General features: G+C 43.1%; 1 protein-coding gene across 1 annotated transcript; it reads right to left on the reverse strand.

The window, feature by feature from the left end:
* Positions 1–7,498: 7,498 nt before the first annotated feature.
* On the reverse strand, positions 7,499–11,086 carry LOC134795886 (uncharacterized). The gene has a single exon (XM_063767817.1). The coding sequence runs from the start codon at positions 11,084–11,086 to the stop codon at positions 7,499–7,501; it is 3,588 nt and encodes a 1,195-aa protein (XP_063623887.1).
* Positions 11,087–12,228: the final 1,142 nt, after the last annotated feature.

The following is a 12,228-nucleotide window of genomic DNA, read 5'->3' on the forward strand; positions in this document are numbered from 1 at the left end:
TAAATAATTTTTATGTCATTGCTTTTTAATAATTATTTCAGTCTGCCTTCTTGGCATAGGCCTCCCCCAGCTCTCTCCACAGCTCTCTATCCCTTGCCATCCCTATCCAATTAGGTCCCGCATGCTTCTTTATGTCATCCGACCACCTCATTATTGGTCTCCCTTCTCTCCTTTTTCCATCTCTAGGATACCATTCCGCTTCCTCTCTATCCCACTTATCTTTACCTTCCCTTGCCATATGTCCAGCCCAACCTGTTGCAGTCAAAAGTGTGAACTGGCCAAAGAACTTTTAACCGACAAAAACAGGCAAAACTGCTTTTGACTGAGCATGTTGGTCAAAAGTAGTTTTACCTGAAAATCATACCTATTTCTGGCAGCAGTTTCGTTTTTAGGGCGTAGCAAAAAAAAAATAACCCTAACCTACCTATCTCTGGGAACAGTTTCGTTTTTTGGGCGTAGCAAAAAAATAACCCTAACCTACCTATCTCTGCGAGTACTTTTGACTGATAGTAACAGTCACAACACAATTACTATTAACCACTGATTTTCAGGTAAAACTACTTTTGACCAACATGCTCAGTCAAAAGCAGTTTTGCCTGTTTTTGTCGGTTAAAAGTTCTTTTGACCAGTTCACACTTTTGACTGCGACATATATACTATCTATATATCTTATTATATTTAATCTTATATTCAACTTACATTGACTCCGGAGATAACTTATTAGCTTTATGCAGTTGACTTTCCAATTCACCGATACACCTCAAATTTGATTCATAGTCTAAAGCACAGTTATTAAATATGTCCACAATACACTGTAGCTTTTTGCACTGTTTCACACTGGCAATGTACTTAATTAGAGTGAGTTACAGTCAGCTGGCACTTAACTCAAAGTTTCTTTGAACAACGTCATTTTCATCTCGCTCACTTATTAGTTTATCACAGCTGCTTCAAGGTTGCTTTCACTTGCATTTCCAGGTAGCTAGTAGTGCCTTGACATGTAAGAATATTTGGAATCATTCTGAAATATTAAAATACAACTGAGAGACCGATGTTTATACTAAACACAATACACCCATGGAACGCTTTGAAGTTCAAATCTCGTTACGTTACGATGGCGTTTGCACTTTGCACTATGTTCGGTGACTATTTTTTATTGTTAACACACACAATACACTATTTAACAGGTTTTTATCACGTCTGGAGTACCGGATAAAGTATTTTCGAATAACAGCCGTCGTTGACGTCTAGGCAGTGTTGCTATCGTCTTAAAAGCCGTAACAGACTATCGCACGTTCTGGCTTAAAAACAAATTTATGTAATAATTATACCGGTATACATATCCATATGAAACGAAACTTAATGCAAATAATAACCATTATACATACCGGAAAGTCATCAAATAAACAGTAATATTCGTCTTGCTTTTTATAAAAAAAAAAAACGACCAACCTAACTTGTAAGCATGTTTGCAGTTTCTAAACGCAACGCATAGCTGTCAAATGTCAACCAACAAATTGAGCCTTTAGTATTGTTTGTCGAAATTTTTTCACTTTTAAATGCAAAATACGCGACAATACGAATTTTGCGGATATATGTTCTCGATTCAAAAGTGATATTTTTTCAAGCTCTTTCGATTGAGCATAATTTCTTTTGGTTTTTCCGTCAAAGCGGCTCGCGTTTATTAATATAGATAATGTATTTAATATTGTTTTAACTGTGCACAATAAAGAATATTATTACTACTACTACTACCAAATACTTTTTTTGGACCACCCTGTATTAGCTGAACAGATAAATATGCGAGAAAATAGGTTATCTAAAACGTGTCTGGATCAGTAATTTTAGAAACAGTTAAATTTGTGCCGACTTTTACGTGATCCAATAAATTACGAGTTGAAAGTCTTCTGGCGTGTTCGTAAGTAATTGGTTTCAATTCCGTTTGTGAAAATGTTCGTTTTCGGATCTACTTTTCTAAAATGGATTGTCTGAAATAACTACCTAGGTAGAAATCTCTTAGACTAGATATTTTAACGCTAGCTTGGGGATTGCAGTCCAAACACTTTCGTATAAGAGGCATGTGGTCATCAGAGGCACTACCGCGAAACACCAAAATCTAAATTTGGCTATCTGCCTCTCTAACGCTCGAATATCCAAGAGTGGTAGAGAGACAGATAATGAAATTTAGATTTTCGTGTTCGCGGTAAGCCCTTAGATACTACGATAAAATTAATAATCTAAAGGGGCCCACTGATTAACAGTCCACCGGACGGTATCGGCCTGTCAGTTGTTCGCAACTGTCAAAATTTTGTTCTAACTGACAGGCCGATACCGTCCGGCGGACTGTTAATCAGTGGGCCCCTTAAGGGTAGGGCCGCGGGCTTTTATTTAAAAGAAAATAAATACAGAAAATTTTCTATTGTTATGGTATGACATGACACATCCAGGTAAGATTTTTTTTTTTTCATACCTTTCAGAGCGGGTGTTTTCTATACTCGGGTTTTAGTTTTTGAACTCACTTTTTATTTAGATACCTAAATATAGATGCGGTGGTGCCAATCCTTTCCACACCAGTATTGATCAACAGGAAATTGATACTAATAAATTCCCTTTACCGCCCGTATGCTAGTAACTTGTATAATCAAGTTATCATTAGCCGAAAGCCTTCAATTAATGAAGCGTTATGGTGCACGTAATCTTTGAACGGCAATATTGAATCTCAGAGGTTCTCATCGCTTGACTGTAAATAGTCTTTAAAGAACTTGGGTAAGTGTGACCCAGGAACAAGAGCGTTTATGTTACACATACAGCGCAATGAGAGATTACGAGAGACAAGACACAAATAATAGTAAGGTGCAGTGAGTACAGGCAGCAGATTATTTGAAAATTGTAGGGCTTTTTAAGATATTGAATCAGAAGAAGTCCTGTCTTTAGTAACTTCATCGATTCGATGCCTATTAAATAACTTTTGCTCCTTAAAAAAATCACGAACATAGGTCTAAAACGCATCATTAAAAAATTGTAAATATTTTAGAACTAAAACTATTAACAAGACAAAGGGAAAGGATTTATTAATAAAAAATGTAAAATTATAAAAAAAAAACAGAATGAGCAACAACAAAAACATGGCGCTAGTGCAGAGTGGAGGTAGACGGGTTAGGTAGGGCTGCACCGTCATTGAGATCGAAGAAATGTTGGATGGGTTTGAATTTGTGCCGTGTCCCACGGATACCTACACATGCTGGTGGCTCGGATTATCGAAATCATAATTTTGGATTTTAGCCAGCCCATTACTGCACTAAGGGGTCTGTCCCAACGGTCAGCGATGGCTTCACCGAGATGTTTGAGGAAGCGGTGGTGGCCGAGTGGATATGACGTCCGACTTTCGATCCGGAGGTTGCGGGTTCAAATCCTGGCTCGTACCAATGAGTTTTTCGGAATTTACGTACGAAATATCATTTGATATTTACCACTAGCTTTTCGGTGAAGGAACACATCGTCAGGAAACCTGCATACATCTGCGAAGAAATTCAAAGGTGTATGTGAAGCCCCCAATCCGCATTGGGCTAGCGTGGGGACTATAGCCCAAGCCCTCTCGCGCATGAGGGGAGGCCTGTGCCCAGCAGTGGGACGTATATAGGCTGAAATTATTATTAATTATTTATATTATTATTACTTACGACAGTTTAAATTTGATTACTTCTAAGCTTTATCGTTACCCAGCTTCCAAATTCTCGGCTTCACAAAGACGATCAAAACCACTCCGTCCGTGGTCGAAGTTACTAAAACGGTCTAAGTCCACACGGATCAAAGCTTGAACCTTTATTCAAACGCCCTCAATTAATTAATTTCCAGTTTTGTTAGTTCTGTCACCGAAGGCCGAGGCCGCTAAGTTTTTGGACTTGATAATTGCTTTTGTTGGTTCATTTGTTTTTAGGATCTTTAGGCTCTTTGTAAAATGTACGCTTGTTGTGTATAAAACGTTCTCTTTATTAATTTGAGCTAATTAAAGGGATGTAAAGACAGGATTAGAAGGGAATAAAAGATAAGGCGCGCCGCGCGAATTGTTCGATGGAAGATTATTCGGCTTTTAACGTTTGACGTCAATTTTTTGGAAAAAATACTTCTGTTTAAAAGTTTGCTCGTCACCTCCCTCGGCTACATGACTAGATACTTATTTTGTACTAAAATTATACTACTGTGTTATAGAGAGTAACGATATACAATTGAAATGAAAATTATTTATTTATTTATTTATTATTTATTTAATCACGTTATTCCACTTTTAGTGATCAACATTTTATAACACGGGGACATTTTTAGAAAATAACTGCCATTACATTGCTATCACAATCTTCACGTCCGAACACGCCCCCTTACTCATACTCATTTATTTATAATATAATTACATATTACACGTCAAAATTGAAATGAAATTAGATAAATTAAGTTACAATTTTAAATCATTTATTTACATACAATATATATACAGTGGTACTACTAAACGAAATTAATAACAATTATTATTATTTGTTTGTCCTTTCCATATCTCGGGACCATGGGGTCCCAGACCTTTGGGAGGCATGCGTGGGGCCGAAGCCAACAGCGCAGAGGCCCTTTAAGACAGTTTACTCTAAAAGCAAGGGATACACATGGCGGATACCATCCCCGAGCGCACAATATGATACATCCGGAGATGGTCTCCGCCAGGTGCAAAGACTATTGCAGTGCAGCACTTTTGTGCTGCGATGGGAACTAAGGTCATGGGCTATTGATATGCAAGTTGGATGGACTGGATAATGGGTTATGGGAGGAGACTAGCGGACACCTGCCGTGACAATCAGTCTCAAAATTGTGTAAGACAGGTGGTGACTCGCCTACTCATTTAGTGGGCCCTACAACGGCCGCACGCACAGTGCGACAATAGGGCAACACTTCGGAGCGGCTGTAAGGTTGTCGAGAGGTGAGTCTGCGGTAGCCAGATTCCGGTGATCCGTTCAGCAGGCCGCCGGCGTTATGACATTTTACACTTCCAACCTGGAGCATAGGTCCCGCTCTTGCGACTCCACTCTGGCCGGCCAATCAAGGCAAGCACAGAGGCGAGGGCCAGATGACAGGGCCCTCTGGAATAGGGGTCCGCGGTGTCGCCACTCACCGTCAGCTCGCCACAAGCTGCCCCCGCGGGGTTATTATTATTATTATTAAGTTACAATTACATTATTACTAAACGTGAGTCCAATGCATTTGCGAAGAAATTTGATATTTCTCGGAACACCGAGTACACGGTTTGCCTCTCTCGTACTTCCAGTTTGGAGTCTCCGGAGACCCCAATGTTTGTGGAAACATTTAAACTTTACATTTGCTGAATATAACGAGAATAAGGAGGACAATTCAAACTTAGACTGTGACACCAAAATGATATCTAAATGATGTCAGTCGGCCCGTGCGTTTCGTCTAGCCTTGTCGTACTTAGTAGGTATCTCTGTCTGTCTGTTACCACTTTATGCGTAAACTGCTGAACCGATTTAAATGAAATTTGGTATGGAGATACTTTGCAGAAGCCAATTCATAGCATGCAGATTTTTAAACTTGAGGCCAATTCTTACTTAGATTTAGATATCTAAATGGTGTAATTTTGTTATCATTCGCCCGTGCGACTCGCTTGCATCGCTACATGTCCGAACAAATACGAGCGAAATGCACGCTTGAATGATTACAAAATGGAATCAAACTGTAACCTTAAAATGAATCTAACAAAGTAAGATGCATGATATAGTGATGACTAAGCTAAGGGATTTGTAAATAATTATCATAGAGTTATATATTTGACAGAGGGAATGTCACTTAAGACAAACTGTGACACTGCAATGGCGGACGGTTTGAAAGTGTGCGTGTAGACGAGTGATACCATGTAACACAAATTCTCCCTTGATGGTGAAACAATTATTTTCAATATCATCCTTGTTTTCAAATATTAAAATAGGACAGATTTACGTTAAAAATAAAAAAAGTGTGTATCTAACTGATTTTACTGATTTTTTATATTTTTTTTGTGATATGCCTACTTGAATAAACTATTATCTTTATCTTTATAGGTCTTGAAAATGCGCATTGTTGCACAATTACTTTGTGCAAATATTATTTTCAATACCTAATGATATTTAACTTGTAACATATCTGGTTTTAAACAAAAAATAAATATAAGGTTAATGTACTAGTACTCGACATGTTAATGCCCAATAGATGACACCTTGCTGTCACCTCTATTGACAATGACTTAAGTTTCAAGATGACACGTACTGGACTGTGACCGCGTCGAGCACCATGTGTATGTTTACCTTACATAACAAATAAACGTTAACTATCAAACATTATTCATGCAAACGTCTTTAATCTCCTTATTATCGGGAAATTACCATACCGACCTACTTTGATATGCAAAATCAATAATTTAGCTATTTACCTAAATATCTTAAATGATCTCTTATATACACAATGATTTAATAAGAAGGACATCAATTACCCTACTTTCGGGAAATTACCCTATTCAACTTACTGGTCACACTCCTGTTTCGCATTTATAAACAATGAAATATGGAGATTTGATGTACTATACCGTGATAATTGATAAAATTAGCTATGAAAAGTTATTCCGTCACTTTTTTTCTTTCGATCGGTACACTTCTTGCAGGATTTAACTACGCATGCCGGCATATTTTACATTTTTCTTGGACAAATTTACTTCACTGACGTTTCGATCCGTCTGACGGCAAATTGGTGGATGAGGGCATTGAGATAACTGTCAATGTGTGTGTTCGATAGCGAAGGTGGACTGTATTTAACGAAAAAAGGGGCGAGAGTAAGGTGAAATTTAGGGCCGATGGAGCAAGAAAGTTGGGATAAGTCGAGATAAATAGTATGAAAGTTAAAACTAAAGTGTGTATATGTGTAGACGAAGTTACCTTTGATCCGGAGACTGTGGGAGCCAAATCGTTGGTCACCGTTGAAGACCGCTGGTGGTGATTCTGGCTTTCTGTCGCAAGCTAGAGGAAGCGTAAAATCGTTACCTGCAGTCGCCCAACTTAGACCTCTGATTTTCCCTTCCACGGATGAGTTCGGCTTCCTCCGGTACACAACACTGATACTAATGAATTAATGTCCTAAATGGTAGTAGTGCTTTGAATAAAGTGCGAAAATAAACGAGAGCAACGAGAGTAGATGTGAACTGGTGGTAGGTTTTTGACACACTGGCTCTGTCAACTGTATGACAGAGCAACAGTTTATTTTTTTTAAATGTTTGAATTTTAACTGTGACAAAGTGTTGCCACAGTGAACGCAACAACTATTCTAAAGGTACGAATGGCATAATTGAACATTCCGCCCACCAAAATACACTAGTATTTTGACTAGACGAAAACAAAGACGATAGAAGTAAACTTAGAAAAAATAATACTAAGACTATACAAAAATAGACGACACAATGGTAGCGCTCGAAGAGCGATTAAACGGGTAAGGGGCACAGCTTGACCACGGGTCGTTTGTACAGTCCGGTAGCTGTGCGCACCGTCACCACACGACAAATCCCGTCGGACCCGGGATGAGTGTCGACAATGCGACCCAGAGGCCACTTCATGGGCCCTGTCTGCTCGTTGACTACGAGCACGAGAGTACCGATTTGGACGTCGGTTTGTTTGTCGTGCCACTTCATTCGCTGCTGCAGAGTATGCATGTATTCTTTTGACCACTTGGTCCAAAAGTCTTGGTGCATTTTCTGCAGCAACTTCCACCGTTGAAGTGGGCCCAGCCGAACATCCGAGAGATCTTCCTCGGGTACGACAGATAAGGGCTCCGTCGTGAGAAAATGGCCCGGAGTGAGGGCCGATAAGTCATTAGGATCGGTACTAAGAGGAGTCAGGGGTCTTGAATTAAGAAGAGCCTCAACCTGAGTCAAGATTGTTAGGAACTCCTCGTACGTCAACCTCTGGCTACCGATGACTCGAGCTAAATGTGTTTTGACAGCCTTGATACCGGCCTCAGCGAGACCTGAGAAGTGAGGGCTGCCTGGCGGATTAAACTCGAATTTAATCTCGCTATGCGTAGCAGCATCTCCTACGAGACGTTGCAGAATATTGCTCGCACCGACAAAATTCTTCCCCTGGTCGGACACCAACCGATTACACCGACCACGACGCGCGACGAAGCGGCGAAGCGCGGCGAGAAACGCGTCTGAGGACAGCTCAGTGACGAGCTCCGTGTGTACAGCCTTCGTCGAGGTGCACACGAAAACGCAAATGTAACCCTTGTAGGTCTTATTGCCTCGCCCGCGACCCAGAGCTATGTCAAAAGGTCCACCGAAGTCGACAGCAGCACTCAAGAACGCTTTGAGCTGGGCTACCCGATAAGACGGCAAGTCGCCCATGAACGGCGCAGGAGCACCGAGTGGTCGAACACGGAAGCATTTCATGCATTTTGACGTGACTGCGTGGATAGCTCGCTTTGGGGACAGTATCCAGAAATGCTGCGCCAGCAAATTATGAAGCGTTTGGACGCCTGGGTGCATGAAACGCTTATGGTACTCGTCGATCAAGAGGGAGGTAAGACGATCGTCGCGAGGTAGCAACAGGGGATGTTTAACATCGAATTCGAGAGAAGCTCGCGACAGGCGTCCGCCCACCCTCAAGAGACCCGCGTCATCGAGGAATGGAGACAATTTCTTAAATGCCTTCGGGAGAGAGTTCAAAAGATTGTTTTTCACTTTCTCGATCTCCGAAGCAAAGTGGTGTTGTTGAACAGAACGCACGAGGAACATGAGCGCCTGTTTAATCTCCAGGGGTGTTAAAGGGCCGTCCAACAAGTTGTTGGGCGTCTTTCGATTTCTCACGTTGTGCACGAAACGAAAACAATAGGCAAGGACACGTTGGAGTGTCGTCAGTGCCGAGAACTTAGTCATAAGGTTGTCTGTCCACGTCTCCTGCACTGAGACAGTGAGGACTGTCACCTTACGCTCTTCATGTAGAACATCCACGTCGACTAACAACGTTGACTTAGGCCAGTCAGGCTTGTCCAGCACGAGCCAAGATGGACCCTTCCACCAGTTACTATGGTGAACCAGGTCGTCCGGCAAGAGCCCCCGCGACCCACAGTCGGCTGGGTTGTCGCCAGTCCTCACGTGTCGCCAACAATCGGGAGGAATAATTTCCTGAATGTGGCTCACGCGGTTAGCCACGAAAGTTTTCCACTTTGAAGGGCAAGACTTTATCCAAGTCAACGCAACGCTAGAGTCAGACCACGCCTGTACCTTATCGATTTTGTGGAGAGGCTCCAGAGCTGTTGCGACCGACTCCACCAGGTCTGCAAGCAGTACCGCGGCCAGCAACTCCAGACGCGGTATCGACAACTTACGCAGGGGTGCCACTCTCGATTTACCACAGACCAACTGGACGTACTGCGTTCCGTCCTCGCCTGTCGTTCGGACGTAAACCACCGCGCAAAACCCTCGCTCTGAGGCATCGCAGAACCCGTGAACTTCGAGCGAAACGAAGTCCTTGACCATACGACGCGGGACCGACACAGACTTCAGAGAGGGCAGCTGCGCTTTGTACTCTCGCCATTCGGATGCAAGGTTCTCTGGCGCGTCGTCGTCCCATGAGACACCTGAGACCCACAGCAGCTGCATGAGGTACTTCGCGAAGAATGTCACAGGTGAGAGCAGGCCCAGAGGGTCAAAGATCCGAGCAATCTCTGAGAGGATGGTACGTTTAGTGCACCGACGATCTTCGACAGCGACTTGAAAGGTGAAGTCGTCCGCCTGAGGTAACCACGAGAGGCCAAGAATTTTTAGAGAGATGTCCCCAATGGAGTTGAACTCCCGAAAGTCCTCAGAATACAAGTCTGAGGAGGGGACACCGTCGAAGAACTCCTGGTGGTTCGACGTCCACTTCCGCAAATGGAAACCGCCAGAAGCTAATATCGTCGACAACTCCGAACGAAGCTTCCGTGCTTGTTCGACAGAATGCGCTCCAGATACCACGTCGTCGACATAGATGTCGCGGTCTAAAACTGCTGAACCAGAAGGATATTCTTCCCTTGATTCCCTCGCCAACTGGGCAATGGTGCGGAGAGCTTGGTAAGGAGCGGACGAAACGCCGTAAGTAACGGTCAGCAGCCGATAGTCCCGGACAGGCTCATTGACAGACGGACGCCACAGGATACGCTGATATTCAGCATCTTCCGGGGACACTAAAATTTGTCTATACATTTGCTTGACGTCGGCCGTGAATACAACATTATGCCACCGAAAACGAAGGAGCAAGTGGAAAATGTTGTTTTGCAGCTTCTGGCCTGGCAGTAGCGCATCATTTAGCGAGATGCCTCGGCTGTCCTTGGCACTGGCGTCAAAAACGACCCGGAGAGGAGTACTGGTTGACGAGGGCCTCAATACTCCATGGTGGGGAATGTAGAAGAACTTCCCCACATCCACCCCCGGAGGGTCACACTCCTCAAGGTGGCGACAGCTTTCGTAGTCCTTCATAAAGGCTACATAGTTTCTATAGAAGTCGGAGTTACTCAGTAACTTCCGCTCCAGCGACGAAAATCTCTTGAGAGCGATGGCTCGAGAGCCCGAAAAGGTGGGTTTATTGGAATGGTCAGCGAAAGGTAGAGGAACGACAAATCTACCTTCTTCTGTGCGACGAAAGTTAGCGAGAAAATATTCTTCGCACAGCTGATCCTCCTTCGACAAAATGACGGTGTTCGGAGAGCTGACATCTTCCAACTCCCAAAACCTCTTAATAGAGTCGTCAATCGATAACCTGCCCACGACCAGTTGACAATTGTTACCACGGAACCGAGGACGACAAATGTCCGTAGCACAGTCGCCTGCGTCACCCATCAAAATCCACCCGAAAATGGTGTTGAGGGCAGTCGCCTGGCCAGGGGCCCCATGGGTTAACCCAGGGCGCAACGAAGAAGCGAGAATGTTAACGTTCAGGAGCAAGTCAACAGGTCCTGGAATGTGCCAATGAGGGTCAGCCAACTCTAAGCCCCTGATATGGCGCCATGATGAGACATCAACATGATCCGTTGGCATTTCCGGACAAATTTTTGGCAACAAATAAGCCTCTACTAAAATAGCGTTATCAGAATTTCCAAGCCTGGATGAGACGGTACATGACAATGTGCCACCGGGCCTAGACACCACTTCACCAATACCAGTCACGGCATGCTTTCCATATTCTGCCCGGAGACCAAGCTTCTTTGCACATGCCTCGCTTACAAAATTGCAAGCACTAGCACAGTCGAGCAAAGCCCTTACCTCTACCAAGCCGCCATGGGCATTCTTCACCAAAACCTTGGCAGTTGCAAACAAAGAAGAGGCCGCAACATTACTTGCCACCATTACCAGCGGATTAGATGTGTCAGACGGATGCTTCGAGCTATTTACATCCACAGCCGGGGAGGCAGGCACATTTGCATTATTGAAATGTAACAGCGTATGGTGGGAGAAACGACACTGCTCACACCGCTGCTTTGACTTGCAGGACTTGACAGAATGAGACCCCGACAAACATAGAATACACAACTTATTTTCTTTTACACATTTAAACCGATCAGCGGGGTCATATTTTAGAAAAGTTGGACAAGATACAAGGCTATGAGCCTGCTTACAGACTACACACGTTGGAGCAGTGACCACCAAGGCCATCTTTGGCTTACTAGAAGACTTACTACTACTAGGCTGAGGAGTACTAGCAACAAAGCCTGTTGACCCTGCAGCATCTAGCGCCCGGTATCTTTTTTCAACAAAATCCTGCAATTTACTGAACTCCGGGATATCATCTGAGTTATGCTCTAATTCAAACTGCTCCTTCGTGCCCCTATCCAGCTTTGACCACAGTAATTGAATGAGTAAGAAATTCTTATCCGGCAAGTCGAAACCTTTCAAAATGGACAGATTTTCAGTGAAAACCCGATGAACCCGCTGTAAGTCACTAGCCCGGGATGCCTTCACAGGTTCACACTGAACAAGCTTGTCATAATAAGTTGTAGCAATTAATCTAATTTTATTATATTGCTTGTACAGCGCCTCATATGCTACCTTATAATTGTCATCGGTGACAGGATAATTTTTTATAAGGTCATATGCCTCATTCTGCACACTCGACAGTAAATAGTGTAATTTTTCAACAGGGGCAATGTCTGTTCGCTTATCTACTAAAGAATTGAACAACT

Source organism: Cydia splendana, chromosome 12 (assembly GCF_910591565.1).
Source record: "Cydia splendana chromosome 12, ilCydSple1.2, whole genome shotgun sequence".
In the NCBI taxonomy this organism is placed as follows: Eukaryota; Metazoa; Arthropoda; class Insecta; order Lepidoptera; family Tortricidae; genus Cydia; species Cydia splendana.